Raw genomic sequence first — 15697 nt, 5'->3', positions numbered from 1 at the left:
ATCGAGAAAGAGACTATTTTTAAAAAATATTGTCAAGAGACCATATTTAGCACACCCAGCTAGATAGCACTGCAATGGAGCGTATGAGAGTAAATTTTCATTTTTCTGTCATCTTGCTGGTGAAAATCTACTGTAGTTTAGCTGTAGTTTAATTGTTGTTCATTTGTTAATTCATTCAATAGATATTTCAGAAATACCTATAACGCTTAAAAAAAATCCCTTGGTCTATGGGAAATGAGATGAATTGAAAATGCACACCCCTTTTCTTTAAGAAGTTTTAAATCTGGCAATATAAGATGCCCCAGTTATTCATACATGATTTATGATGCATGAAAGCCACTTGAATCAGACAGCTTCCTAGCCGGAAACAGAGGACGTGCTGTAAAGGGTTGAATGAAGATAATTTATCAAGGGACTGGTGCAGAGGGGCAGACAGGGTCAGGGAAGCCAAGAAGTGGTTGGGGCCCCCAGGGTTGCCCACACAGTGGGCAGCCTGCACAGCTCCTGAGCCTGAAGGGAGGGGCTGTGTTGCTGTAGCTGCAAGAGAGCCAAGGGGAGAGGCTGCCCAAAGGGAGGGCTCGGTCAAGGCCAGAGCTTGGGAGATAAGAGGGTGAAGCCCAGAATCTCTGCACTCTCTTGGCCACCCTTCAGTCTGTTGCTGATGCCTCTGAATGGCAAACCCAGTGGAAAGCCTGGTAACGCCCTCCGTAGACACCAGGCTTCTGGAGCCCAGCACAGGGCAGGAGGCCATGGAGGGCATTTGGATGGAGTGTGGGTTGAACATGGAGAGTCACCAGGACAGCCACTGCCAAACGTATGAGGTGCCTTTTGCAGATGCNCCGGAAACAGAGGACGTGCTGTAAAGGGTTGAATGAAGATAATTTATCAAGGGACTGGTGCCGAGGGGCAGACAGGGTCAGGGAAGCCAAGAAGTGGTTGGGGGCACCAGGGGTTACCCACACAGTGGGCAGCCTGCACAGCTCCTGAGCCTGAAGGGAGGGGCTGTGTTACTGCAGCTGCGTGAGAGCCAAGGGGAGAGGCTGCCCAAAGGGAGGGCTCGGCCAAGGCCAGAGCTTGGGAGATAAGAGGGTGAAGCCCAGAATCTCTGCACCCTCTCTTGGCCACCCTTCAGTCTGTTGCTGGTGCCTCTGACTGGCAAACTCAGTGGAAACCCTGGTAACGCCCTCCGTAGACACCAGGCTTCTGGAGCCCAGCACAGGTCAGGAGGCCATGGAGGGCATTTGGATGGAGGGTGGGCTGAACATGGAGAGTCACCAGGACAGCCACTGCCAAACGTATGAGGTGCCTTTTGCAGATGCAGGTGCACATTTCCTGGTGAACTCAGATGCTTTAAATTCTATTCCTATGTGAACTTATAGAAAATCCCTTTATTTATTGCTCATTTGTTCTGGGTCATATACTTAAATGCATTATTTCAATTAATTTTTGAAGAACACTATGAGGTAGAATGATTTACCTACATTTAACAGTGGATAAACAAAACAAAACAAAAACATTGTTAGGGAGTTTAGATGATTTGCTGAGAGGAGGCACAGCTAACAAACACAGACTATCCCCACTTACGATTTTTTTTACTTAATAATGGTGTGAAATGATATGCATAGCATAGAAACCGTATTCGAATTTTGAGTTTTTATTTTATCCTGGGCTAGTGATACATGGTACAACGCTATCTTGTGATGCTGGGTGGCAGCAGCCACAGCTCCCAGTCAGCCCTGTGATCAGGAAGGTAAACAACCGAGACTGTACAGTGTGCTGTGTTCATTAAATTACATGAGACAGTCAACACTTCGTTATAAAACAAGCTTTGTGTTAGAAGACTTTGCCCAACTATAGACTAACGTAAGTGTTCTGAGCACTTTTAAGGTAGGCCAGGCTAAGCTATGTTGTTTGGTAGGTTAGGTGTATTAAATGCATTTTTGAGTTACAATATTTTCAAATACTGGCAGTTGGGAGGGGGACGGTGCAGTGTTGTGCTAGGAAGGAAGGAAAAGAAAGTGATTAAGAGCCAGGCAAGTCAAGTACATGTTCATTTGTCACAAACACCACCCTGTGCTCTGGGAAGATTTGTCTAGAGCATATTGGGAGCAGAAAAAGTCCTGAGGCCTCCCTGCATATTACCCATCTTAGGTGCCTTGAATTATGCAGTAAGCACAACATTAAGTGAAATACCTTTGTTGCCAGAGGAATAAACTGGTCCATCTCATTGCACCTGTGTGGAAAGGGGGCCAGGTGGAAGGTGATAGAGACCACCCAAGATGAGGAGGGTCTCCCTGAGGGAGCGGGGGAGTAGAGTCCAGATAGGGTGAGAAATGCAGTCTGGGCAGACTGTTGAAACCCAGAAAGATTGAGACGGGCATCTGCGTGGGGTGGGGCATGCTGTGTGTGGGGTGTCAGAAAGTGGACTGAGGTGAGGAGGGGTCAACGTGGAAGGTCTCCCTGAAACAGGCAGTCAGAACTCAAGTGGAGTGAGGGGGCATTTTCAAGGTGGGGGAGGTAGCCACACAGATAACTTGTTACATGCAGGGGGACTGATCAATTATGTAAGTCTATTAAGGATAACAGAAGCCAGGTTTCTCAGTATTGGATAAGGGAGTTGCAAATATAAAAGGTGAGAATGTTCAAACACTAGAAGGAAACATAATGCTGGATCTGGAACTGGAAGTACCAGTGTAAACTCATGGTTTCTCAATATGGACAGATATGAAATTAAAGACACATGTAAATTGTGCACATCCGTGTATGTTATTCTTGTGCAGCTTCCTCTGTATGTCTCCTCTAGGTGTGGGTCCAGCACCCCAAATAGGTGAGATGCTCCCTGGAGGTAGGAATTAAAGACACATGTACATTGTGCACATCCGTGTATGTTATTCTTGTGCAGCTTCCTGTGTATGTCTCCTCTAGGTGTGGGTCCAGCACCCCAAATAGGTGAGATGCTCCCTGGAGGTAGGGACTGCAGTGTATTCCTCTCCTATCCCCCTCAGCAGCCACCGAGGGTTGCTCTCTATCTAGTTAGCATTAAATTGCTGTGCCTTTAAAGGAGGAACAGGAGACACCAGGGAAGGACTCCACTGAGCTGGGCAAGGCGACCTCTCTGAATTAATCAGGATGAGGGAGCAGAAGCTTGAGTGGGCTTCTCCTGGGCCCATGAGAGGCAGCAGGGAGTGTATCTGCCCAAAGGGAAGGAATCCGTGCTTGAGGGGATGTGGGGTGCCGTGAAGGAGGAAGAGGAAGGACTCGTTACTCATTGTGCGGGTGGGCAGATACTATCAATTGTCTGAGGAACCTCCCTGGGTGCACTGGGGGAGTGGGTCTATTCAGAAGCTGCCCATGCACACTCATCCCCGACAAGCCAGTCCAAACCCATCTCTGGAAGTGCTGGTGCAAAGCATAAGAGGGAAAGAAGAAGTGTGAGCTGTAGAAACCAACAGCAGCAGGGTCTTCCCAAGCAAACCCTCTCTCAGGGCCAGGGAAACACAGCAGATGACCAGAAACCTGAGCAGGGAGATGCTGGGTCCCAGCCTCTGTGACACTGCCATGGGCTCCAGGCTCCTCTGCTGTGGGGTCCTTTGTCTCCTGGGAGCAGGTGAGTCCTGGGCTCAGATGGGACATCTCTGTCTTTGGACTTCTAGCTTTCTTCCTGGAACAGCCTCATAAGACTCTCTTCTGGGCTAAGTCTAAATGTGGCTTCTTACTCCCACAGGTCCTGTGGACACTGGAATTACCCAGATAACTAAGCACTTGGTCACCTTGTTGGGGAGTAAAAGGACCCTGAAATGTGAACATCTGGGACATAATTATATGTGTTGGTATATACAGAATGTTAAGAAGTCACCAGAGCTCATGTTTTCCTACAACTATATGGATCTTGTTGAAAATGAGACCGTTTCAAATTGCTTCACACCTGGCTGTGCAGGTGCCTCTCACTTATACCTTCACGTGGATGTCCTGGAGCCAGGAGACTTGGCCATGTATCTCTGCACCAGCAGCCAAGACACAGCCTTGCAGAGTTACTCTCTCCCTGGGTCTAGCCAGGAACTTGTAAGGTCAACGTGTCCACCTGAGCCCTGAGGCTGGAGTCAGCATTCCACAGGACCCTGACAGAAATCTTAGACCATAACACTGGATATTTCAATGCTAAATTCCAAGCCCAGGCACCAGCAGCCTATAGCCTGGCTTTGTCTTGAGCCGGACGATGCCTGCAGTTGAGTACAGAAAAGATGCTCTCAACTTTAGGTTGTTCCAATTATCTTCCGATTGGTCTGTGCCCCAGAAAACTCTTTTATGAATCACTTAACACTCTGGCCACACCAATTCTCCTTCTAATACATACCCTTTTCTGACTTCTCTTTTCACCAAAGTTAAACCCTGGATCTCAGCCCTCCTCCTAGCTCCAACATGCTCAGACCATTTTCAAAACACCTCATTCCCTCCCACATGACCCTGTCCATTCCTGTCAATGAGGACCATAGTTCCCTCTCTGGTTTGGATCATTGTTCTCTAGTGCACTCTTCCTGCCACAGGTTAAAGTAGCAGCTCCTCATTGGATTTTCTGTTCCTCTCAGGCTTTAATGAACACTTCCATACTTGGTTCTTCTCCCCCTGTGTTTCTAATCCAATGCTAAGTCTTCACGTCCTGCATTATAAGCTATGGAGTCTGATGTCCCTGGATTGTTGCTCAGAACAGGTGGGAAGAGAGGAGGATCTGGTCTCTTTGCATTTCTGAGTAGTACTTTACACTCTGGGTTATCTTTGTAGAGCCCCGCATTGCTCCGAGGGATGGTCCCCTGTTCTGCACACACTCTCAGGCCCATGGCCTGAACAGGCCCTGAGTCCTGGGTGTCAGGTATCTGCACCTGTACAAGGGCTCCCTCCTCTCTCCTGTAGAGGGCGCTCCAGAGAAGATGGGTGTTGCCAGAGACACCACGAACTCTGCCAGCCCTCGCCTATGGGATCATGGGAGCTCAGAATGCCCATCCCGTGTTCTGATGACCAGAGGACTGAGTTAGGAGGGGTCTCATTCCTGCTGTGACACTGCCATGGATACCTGGTTCCTATCCTGGGTGATTTTTGGTCTCTTGAAAGTAGGTGGGTCATTAGGATGCTAGGAAAGTCACATCTTGGACTTACCTAAGACAGTTCTAATCCATTCCCTTAATCTTTCTCTTCCCACAGGACACACAGAACCTGGAGTCACTCAGACCCCCAGCCATCAGATCTTAGAGATGGGACAGGGAGTGATCTTGAGATGTGATCCCATTTCTGGTCACTTATACTTCTATTGGTACCGACAGATATTGGGGCAGAAAGTGGAGTTTCTTGTTTCCTTCTATAATGATAATATCTCAGAGAAGTCTGAAATATTCCAGGATCGATTCTCAGTCAGAAGGCCTGATGGATCATATTTCACTCTGAAGATCCAGCCCACAGAGCTGGGGGACTCAGCCATGTACCTCTGTGCCAGCAGCTTAGTCACAGCCTTGCAAAGACCTCTCCAGCCTGTGCACAAACCCTCCTGTGCCTGCCTCTCTCACAGCTACCAGCCTTCCTTTCCTGCCCAAGAGAAGGAAGTCTGGTTGAGTTTGTTGTTGCAGCTGTCTCCAAATAGACAAATATCTAAAATTAAATTACCAAGATGGCATATCTTGAACAGGAGTGGCCAGAGGCCGTGAAATTTGCAGAACTATTACAGGTACCACAGGGTGTGACTGTGGGCCCCGAAGAAGGGAGGATAGTTGCCCAGGAAGTGACCAAGTGACCAATGTCTTCTCTTTATCCCCATTTTGCTATTTTTGTTGGATTTTATTTATACTATTTATGAAAAATATTTTTACTCATAAGATAGAGTGATTGTATTAGTCTGTTTTCTGTTGCTTATAACAGCATAACCTCAAACTGGGCAACTTTAAAGAAATCAAATTCGTTTCTTAGAATTTTGGAGGCTGGGAAGTCCAAGGACTGGGGGCACTTTTGGTGAAGGCCTTCTTCTTGGTGTAGACTCTGCAGATGGTGATTGCATGGTATTACATAATGAGGCTGAGCAAGAGTGTTTTCACATGCTTTCCTTCTCTCCTTGTAAAGCTCCCAGTCTATTCCCTAATAACCCATTAAGCCATTAACCCACCAATTCATGATTGGATTAATGTATTCATGAAGACAGAGTCCTCATGATTCTATCACCTCCCAAAGGTCCCACCTTTCAAATACCATAGTCGGATTTTCCACCCTTTTAGCACAGTTACAATGGGGATCAAGCTTCAGTGAGTCTTGGGGGGTGGGGGCATTCAATCCACAGCAGAGACGATTACTGAGTAAGGGCTCAGGTATTTATAGGAGAGTGTAGAAGACCATGAATGGAAGTCATCAGTCAGAAGGACAAGGATCTCAGTACAAGGGCCTACATATCAATGAGTCTTTCCCAACATGTGGCCAAGAGTAGGAATACCTGATGATCCTGTCAGCATGGTGTGATGCCTTTGGGATAATAATGTTAGCCCATGTGAGAATGAGCTAACAGAATAGTAACCGTGGAGTTCAGTATTTGGCCACCACATGAAGGTTAGCAGAGATCTAGGCCAGCAAGAGAATCAACAGAATAAATCTGGGCAGTGCAGAAATGGAATTCAGCAGCAAAAGTCTAAGGAATTTGTCACTCTCTACTTGACATGGGGTTGCCAGATTAACTTCTTGGGTTTTAAGTAAGATCCCAGTGTTCTTGAAGACTTGAGGCAGAGAAGATGGAGAAAAGACTTCAAAAGTAAAATAATGTATTTCCTCATAATGAGTCAGGATGGGCTCAAGCAATGCATGGAAGAAAAGAAAAATCGTGAGATCATATCAGTTATAATCCCCTGAATTCATTTGTTTGCTAACTTTCATGCACTACCAACATTTGAAGACAATGACTATTCACTAGTATGAGTTCCCACACAATGTTGCCTCAGACAAAAGAATCCCATTTTGTATCTATGGAAATGAAAAAATGGTTTCATGACTATGGGATCCTCTTTTTTTCTTCTTTCATATACTCTATCACTCAAAAGCATCTGGCTTCATAGAGTGAAATAGTGACCTATCAAATGTTCAGCTAAGGTGGCAGCTCAGAGATAACACCTTGCAGGGCTGGGGTGACATTCTGTAGGATGAAATATGCATTGAACCAATGGCTGAAATATAGAGCTATGTACCCAATACATAAATGCAGAAGTCAAGGGGTGAAAGAAGGGTTATCAGCCCTCTCATCATCAATCCCAGTGTCCAGGTGTACATTTGTTCTTCCTGTCCCTATATTTTTAGTGTTTTCCAGATAATAGATCCTGATTCCTGAAGGCAGGGGGAAAAGAGTAGATGAAGGCTTCCACCACAGGACATAGTAAGGATTCTGCTGAACCTGGACTATGACTATACCTGCTCATTTTAGGCTCCTCTTGCTGCGACACCAGCAAATAAAGATGAACATATTTGATCTTGTTTATCACGAAGTTATAGATTTGCTGCTACACAATGGGATCAGAGAAAGGTTTACCTGGGATTCAGGAACTAACTTAAATATCTCTCTGTCTATAATTCCTGATGGTAAAGATAATTTTGAAATTGTGGCAATCATGGCATGACAAAGTAAAGGCGCTGAAGGGCACAAAACCCTAAGGGATGAAGGTCTGAGTCACACCATTGAACTAGCAAGTTAGATTACTAAAGTGACGACCAAGATTGAAGGAAATATAGAAGTGGTGATGGAGAGAGGGGATGATGAATATCAGCCATGGCCTTGAGTACCAGTGATAGCAACAGGCCTGTAACTTACTGCTTTAAACCCCCTGTATTTGTGTAGATTGCCACTGACCACTCCCTTGAAGACGTGATTATTTGGACTTAATGGAAGTAATACAAAAATAGGTTGTATTGAATGCCTCTATATACTCTTATATCCTCTTGATCCCTCCTTTGATTATAGCCACAGCTAGGATGAACAATTCCAAACAGATATTGACCCACTCCGTAGTGATCGCACCTCATCCTAAATGTGGGCCATTTGTTTTCAAAAAGTACTCTGTTGCTGTGGCATAGGACACATTGGTGGCCTGCATGGTACTGATGCACGCACAGTCCAGAAGTGTGAGGGAGTTTTTGCTCTATGCAGCAATCCTCAGCCACTGGGGAATAAGAACAAATAAGCAAAAGCATTTACATTAGTCGCAGGCCACCTAGAAGAACTGAGATTGAGGGCCAGCCACCTCTCTACAGTGATGGCCACATTAACATGATTTCTCTTATATTTTCTATCATTTTGTTTCTCTGATTTGGTGTGGATATTTTCATTTGACTTATTTTCCAGTTTATTCTTGTCAGCTTTATCCATTCTTCTTTTAAACATATATATTGAATTCTCAATTTTAGATGTTTTGTATATTTCAGGTCTAGAATTTTCATTTAAATCTAGACTACAGTTTCAAGCTGTCTGTTAAAAATATACTTTGTTGAATATATTAATGTCAGTTATTTAAAATCAGTTTGTGATTCTTCATTTATAAATTTACTTTGTTGAATATATTAATGTCAGTTATTTAAAATCAGTTTGTGATAACTCTAATATCTGAACCTGTTAGGGTCTATTTCTTTTGCCTGTTTTCTCTTCTTGGTTTTTGGTCATGTGATCTTGTTTCCTCACTCACCCAGTAATTTGTTTAAAAGCCAGATATGGTATATAAAGAATTATAGAGATAATTTGAGGTTCTGAATCATTCCATCATCCTGCAGAAAGGATTCATTTTTGCTTCTGCCAGGAAATTGTCACAGGGGCAGGTCACCTGAATTTAGGTCATGATTGACCTGGACTCAAGCTATTCAGCCTTTGTGATGGCTGTTCACCGTTACACTTAGAGTATAGCCATTCAAGTTCCAAACAAAATGTCTGAAGTATTTTTAACAGCTCTATTAAAGTGTAATTTACACAACATAATATTTGCTCATTTCAAAGTACAATTCAATAAGTTTTAACAATTTTTGTCATCGTGCGACTATCACCATGATCTACTTCTAAAACATTTCCACCGGCTCCAACAGTTCCTTTGTGGTCATTTTCAGTCAATTCCTGCTCCCACCTCCAGCCCCAGGGCCTGGGGGCTTTACCAGGATCCTCTCCTTTTCAGTAGTCCCTGAACGTATATGCGTTCTCCAGACCGGAAAGGTGATGGACAGTCTTCTAAGCCTCTTGCCATTTCAGTCTGCTCTTTCTTCTCAGCTCTTTAGCTGATGATATTAAATTGGTAAATGGCTTTAAGGAAAAACTGGTTTGTCAGATTTATTCTTTGAGAGAGCAATCTCTTAAGTTCTTACGGCCTCAGTGGCTTCAAATGCCTTTAAATATATATATATTTTATATTTGTATAAACTTTTCTAGTTGTTTTTGGTGAGAGTGTTCTTCTGCAACAATCCAGTCTACTAACTCTGAAAGCCAGTTTTTATATTTTTTAAAGTGGGGTACATTTGAGCGTGTTTATACTTTAGGTGGAAGCAGCCTGAAGAGAGGCAGAAGTGAAGCCTCCTGTCACTTGTTCTAGTAACCCCGTGTTAAATCCTGTCGCTTAAACTCTTTCCTCCAAATTTTTGGCTTTATTGATTTCTGTGATATCTTCCCTGACTCTCTAAATGAGGAAACAGGCACTTCCCAGATTCTTCCAAAACACAGGGCTAGTGAATTTCTGTCATTTTACGTCTTTACTCTCAGTGTTTGTAGATAGGGGCTCGATTGACATTTGGGATGGAACATTTCTATTTTGAATGGAAGTTTGTTATACATTGCATAAAGTTTAGGACATCTTCAAAAACTGTGATAATCAAAACACCTCTACACGTGTACACATATCCCCCCAATATATGGCATCCACAATCTCTGGTTGAGAACAACTAAAACACTTCATTCTTTGCAGAATCTATGAGTCTGATATTTTCCTCAAAAATTATTAACACTAAGAGAAAGACTATTGAATGGTAATATTTCAGTCTCTGTTCCTGGGCTTTCTATTCCTAGCTTTTAAAATTCCCAGAAAGTCCCTCCAGAACCCATAGCTTACTTCCTGGCCTGGGATTAAGACCATGTGCTTTATCAGATCTCACAGGCTGTGTGGGAGAGGCAGTCCTGGTCCGACTTGGGTCTTCCTGGGACTACGGCCCCTTCTCTTTTCTTGTGAAAGTTGCCTCTAAGGTTGAGGATGCCTCAGAGACAATGATGTACATGAAACAGCCCTGGGCAGTGTGGATGGAGGGCTTTCTTCCAGATAACTTGAAGCCTGATCTTGGAGCGTCCTATTCCTGCCTTTCCCAGGTTCCTCAGCTGTGTACCTACTGAGAATTAAGCTTTAGAAGGGAGGGGCAGGGGCTAATTAAAACCCTTTACCCTCCCTCCCATGTGTGTCTCTATTTCTAAGACCTCTGCCACCCTGCTGCCCTTGGCCTACTGCAGGACTGAGTCCTGGCATTTTTTTGATCCTTTGGCCACAAGGAGGAGCTGTGATTCTACTGAGATTCAGGAAACTGAGAAGGGGCTAAGATAAATCTTTGGATGGGAGAGGGTTAAGAGAAAGTTTGAATTTATTTGCAACACAGGAAAATGTGGTCTGCAGAGGCTGAGAGTCAATGCTGAAATGTGAGGGGTGAGATACTGACTATTCACTTTGCATTGGTGTGCAGGTGTTCTTGTCTCAGCAAGAAGCCTGGACTGTCAGACTTGTTGCATGTGAGCATGCATGGGATTGGGAATGAAGAGGGTTTGAGCTGGAGAGGGGGGTATCCGCAGGCCCGTGAAGGTGGAGGACCTGTTCCTTAGAGGAATAGAGAGGATATGAGGTGGGGCTTCTGCCTCAGCTCAGCCCTGTCCTGCTGTGATGTGAGTTCCTGGGGCTGTGGACAGATGCAATTTCAATAGCTAAACAGGCAAATAACTTGGACCAATGATTTGTAAAGGTGAAGGACAGACGATCTGTAACAGGATGTCCTAATTGTTTTTGAACTGAATTTCCACTTGGAAAACCGGCAGCCATTGGTCCGATTGCAGGCATATGATTGCATCAGAGGATGTGTGTATTGGCTCTTGTATTTTTCTCAGCAAAAAAGGGGATTTTTTTTTTATTCTCAGAGCCACCAGTAACTAGGGATGCTAGTTTTCTTTGTCTCCTTGCATACCTGAGAAGCCAATTGTGAGCATCACTGAAAAGAGAGACAGAATCTGGTGAAACTGAAATCTTCATGGGATTCTTTGTGTCTATATTTGACACGATTGGACACAGGAGGTTTTCTTTCTATCCTCTTCTGTCAGAGCACATAGCACAGCTTCCCCCTGAGCTCTTAGGGAGCTGCTGGAAGGAGACAGCTCTGCTGGGTGCAGTTGTGTTCTCATGGAAGTGACAAAAAGCAAAGGCAGTGATAGAAATTTTGTTTCTAGAATAGGAGGAATATTTTGCTTAGAAAACGTACAAGCACACATGCCTTCCTCACTAAGACCCAAACTTTGGGAAATTGCCCAAATATAAGAAGGGATTTAAATATTGAACAGCCAAAAATATGACCAGTTTTCAAAATATGCATCGTGACATCATTCATCCCACTGCCCATTGGTTCTAGTTCCTCTCTAGCCTTCTGCCTCATTCCCACCAATCCTATGACTCTCCATCTTTTTGTGGATTATGTCATCTCCATGATAAAATTAGCATATCTTCCTTCCCTCCTTTACTTTCTTGAATAAAGCCTGGTTCTTGCCAGGAATCCCAGCATCAGCCCTCTCTCCTTTCTGCAGAGTCTTCCCCTTCTCCAGTTTAGCCAGCCCTGCCAGAAAAGAAGGTATAAAGGATGAGATTATTTGTTTCTTTATATCCTTTGGGCAAGAGAAGGGAAACTAGCCTGCCTCTGAGAGGGGGTCCTGAAAGGAAGAAGCAGGGATCCTGGGGTAATGAAAGGGAAGGGGGCAGCTGCTGGTATAAGAATGATTGTCAGAGACATGTCCAGGAGGAAACATGCCCACCCAACTCAGACCATCACTGAAAATTCCAAACATAACTTTGAAAAGAGCAAGTGCAGGACATCAAAAAGGAGACCACGTTAAAAAGTAGACTCTGAGAAAGGGGAAGTGATTGCAGGTTGTGACATCACAGGCAACGCACCTCTCGTGGTAGAGGAGACTGCAGCTGGTCTCTCCCCACTGCAGACCAGAATCCTGAGCTTGAAGCCTGCCTGGTCTTCCCTGACGCTGTCATGAGCTCCTGGCTCCTCTGCTGTGTAGCCCTGTGCCTCCTGGGGGCGGGTGAGTCCTGCGCTCAGGTGGCATGATCCTGTTTGAGTTCTAAGCCCTTCCACCACACCTACAGCAACAGGCTACTAACCTCCTGGGATGTGTCTGAATTCTGCTTCTTTCCTTCACAGGGCCCTCGGACACAGCCATTTCACAGAGTCCCAAATACCTCATCACATGGATGGGAAATAAGGAGTCCCTTAAATGTGAACAAAATCTGGGTCATGATGCTATGTACTGGTATAAGCAGGACTCCAAACGATTGCTGGAGATTATGTTTACCTACAACAATCAGGAACTCATTTTAAATGAAACAGTTCCAAGTCGCTTCTCACCTGAAGCTCCAGACAAAGCTCATTTAAATCTTCACATCAATTCCCCAGAGCCAGATGATTCTGCCGTGTATCTCTGCGCCAGCAGCCAAGACACAGCCCTGCAGAGTCACCACGTCCCTGTGCACAAACCTCCTGGCCCAGCCAGGAAGCTGTGGGGGCAACGTGTTCACCTGTGCCCCAAGGCTCTGCTCTCCATTCTCTGTGGGGCCCCTGATGGAGTTGAAGTCTGTAGCACAGCCTGGCAGTACACCCGGTAGGGCAGCTGTACATTTTATACACACAGAAGTCTCACAGAATTCTACTTAGCTGGAGCAGGGGCTCACAGTAAAGTCACTGGAGTACTAGGACTCACAAACAATGAAGGACCCTGACCCATGCACTGAAGATCTTAACTAATGGAAGGAGCCACTCCCTGCCTTTCTCTGATGTAGAAATCGGTACATATTGTACATAACATTGAAAACACACTCTTGCTAGAAAGGTTTGATTAGCACAAGAGTAAGAGAGGGAAAGGGAAAGGTTTCTAAGATCAAAAGGAAATTCAAATAATCAGTGGGTTACATGTTTAACAGCAACAACAACAAAAATTGGAAGANTCTCTCCCCACTGCAGACCAGAATCCTGAGCTTGAAGCCTGCCTGGTCTTCCCTGACGCTGCCATGAGCTCCTGGCTCCTCTGCTGTGTAGCTCTGTGCCTCCTGGGGGTGGGTGAGTCCTGCGCTCAGGTGGCATGATCCTGTTTGGGTTCTAAGCCCTTCCACCACGCCTACAGCAACAGGCTACTAACCTCCTGGGATGTGTCTGAATTCTGCTTCTTTCCTTCACAGGGCCCTTGGACACAGCCATTTCACAGAGTCCCAAATACCTCATCACATGGATGGGAAATAAGGAGTCCCTTAAATGTGAACAAAATCTGGGTCATGATGCTATGTACTGGTATAAGCAGGACTCCAAACGATTACTGGAGATTATGTTTACCTACAATAATAAGGAACTCATTTTAAATGAAACAGTTCCAAGTCGCTTCTCACCTGAAGCTCCAGACAAAGCTCATTTAAATCTTCACATCAATTCCCCAGAGCCAGATGATTCTGCCGTGTATCTCTGCGCCAGCAGCCAAGACACAGCCCTGCAGAGTCACCACGTCCCTGTGCACAAACCTCCTGGCCCAGCCAGGAAGCTGTGGGGGCAACATGTTCACCTGTGCCCCAAGGCTCTGCTCTCCATTCTCTGTGGGGCCCCTGATGGAGTTGAAGTCTGTAGCACAGCCTGCCAGTACACCCGGTGGGGCAGCTGTACATTTTATACACACAGAAGTCTCACAGAATTCTACTTAGCTGGGGCAGGGGCTCACAGTACAGTCAGTGGAGTACTAGGACTCACAAACAATTAAGGACCCTGACCCATGCACTGAAGATCTTAACTAATGGAAGGAGCTACTCCCTGCCTTTCTCTGATGTAGAAATCGGTACATATTGTACATAACATTGAAAACACACTCTTGCTAGAAAGGTTTGATTAGCACAAGAGTAAAAGAGAGGGAAAGGGAAAGGTTTCTAAGATCAATAGGAAATTCAAATAATCAGTGGGTTACATGTTTAACAGCAACAACAACAAAAATTGGAAGANAGGAAATTCAAATAATCAGTGGGTTACATGTTTAACAGCAACAACAACAAAAATTGGAAGAGCTTGACAGTTCATGACAACAGATGAGCTAGAAAGAGAGGATGGGGGAGGATCAGTGCATCGTAGGAGGCTTGTGCACTGTAGACTCCTCCAGTATCCTCAAGAAGGACAACCAGTGTGATTCCCTCCCAATTCTGAGTGGGTGTCATCTCTGAATTCTCGTCAAGAACTGGCAGCAGCCAGATGATGGAAACTTTTGTGAGACATGGAAAGGACTTTGGACAAACCTTTAGGCAGCACTTAGCCAGTGGTTCTACTCCAAATGAGCCAACATGATGAAATGTGTATTTTGGTACAAAAACACTGGTAGCAGTACAGACCAGAAGGGAGAAAGATTTCTGTGGAATGAGTAATTAGAAGACTTCTAAAGTAGATTATAAAGGGGTTCGTGTGGATCATAGTGGATGCTTTAGGGTAGAGGCTCTGGATTATGTTATCTTCCTATAAACAGTGTCGAGTTTTATTCTAGTGGGTTTGACTGTAAGGTTTTCTAGGGTCTCTTTCAGCTTTGCCTTCCCTCTTAGGGAGCCCAGGCACTTGGTCATTGTTAGAGTGCATGTCCTTTCCCAGGTCTTGGTGGGAATCACAGCACACTCACCAGCGTCTCTCCATTGTAACTGGGTCTGAAAGCCACTGTCTTCCAGCTCTGGATATCTTCTGAAATATCTGCTCAGCTCTCCACCTTCCAGAACCCGTTGTCTCTTCAGCCTTCTGGAGTCCCACCTTCTGCATATGCAACTTAGGAAGTGCCTCAGAAAAAAAAAAAGTATTTCCTTACATGTATTTTTGAGGCTCTTTCCAGCACTCTATACTTCAAAGCCCAGATGTCTTAGAAACAGTTATGTCTTTTCTATTTATCCTCAATTAACATATACTAACACTACGTTATATAGACACGTTTATTTGAATTTACTTCTTGCTCATCATTCCACTCTTCACTCTTCTTGCAATTCAGACCTTCCAGAGATGATTTTCCTACTTCATATACATCCCTCAGACAACTCAGACTCACCTTCCATGCACACCTCGCTGTGGGAAATGTGAACTATTGTTCTTAAAGCAACCAAGCCTTTCACTTTTTAAAAATTATTATTCAAAGTTTCAGTTTAAAGTCAATTTTTCTTCTCCTTCTTTTTATGGGGGGGTGGGGGTAGCCCTTGGAATCTAGTTTACTTATTGGGAGCCAAATCATGCAATATAATTTCACTTATTGAATTTTTTTTTCTGTTTCTTTGTGGAAGAGCCAAAGTGATTTTTGTTGAAGTCGATGTCTATTGCAATAATTGAAGCCAGGGTTTATTTTAGGGCCTTATTTAAGAACAGAATATCTCCAACTGTAGCAGGTTGGACCATACATCTTTTACGTGAC

At 44.7% G+C, this 15697-nt stretch overlaps 2 gene segments (V, D, J or C); both read left to right on the top strand.

Annotated features, from left to right (window-relative positions):
* The first annotated feature begins 12267 nt into the window (after positions 1-12267).
* LOC103587354 lies at positions 12268-12896 on the top strand. The segment is given in 2 exon segments: positions 12268-12316; positions 12436-12896. Coding segments are annotated over 2 exon segments (510 nt in total).
* A 402-nt stretch (positions 12897-13298) lies between these two features.
* Positions 13299-15697, top strand: part of LOC103587353 — a 4114-nt gene continuing 1715 nt past the window's right edge. The window contains 2 exon segments of the V gene segment in view: positions 13299-13347; positions 13467-13934. Coding sequence covers positions 13299-13347; positions 13467-13934 — 517 coding nt within the window.

Source organism: Galeopterus variegatus, unplaced genomic scaffold (assembly GCF_000696425.1).
Source record: "Galeopterus variegatus unplaced genomic scaffold, G_variegatus-3.0.2 Scaffold443, whole genome shotgun sequence".
Classification (NCBI taxonomy): domain Eukaryota; kingdom Metazoa; phylum Chordata; class Mammalia; order Dermoptera; family Cynocephalidae; genus Galeopterus; species Galeopterus variegatus.
This window is presented reverse-complemented; position numbering and strand designations above follow the sequence as displayed.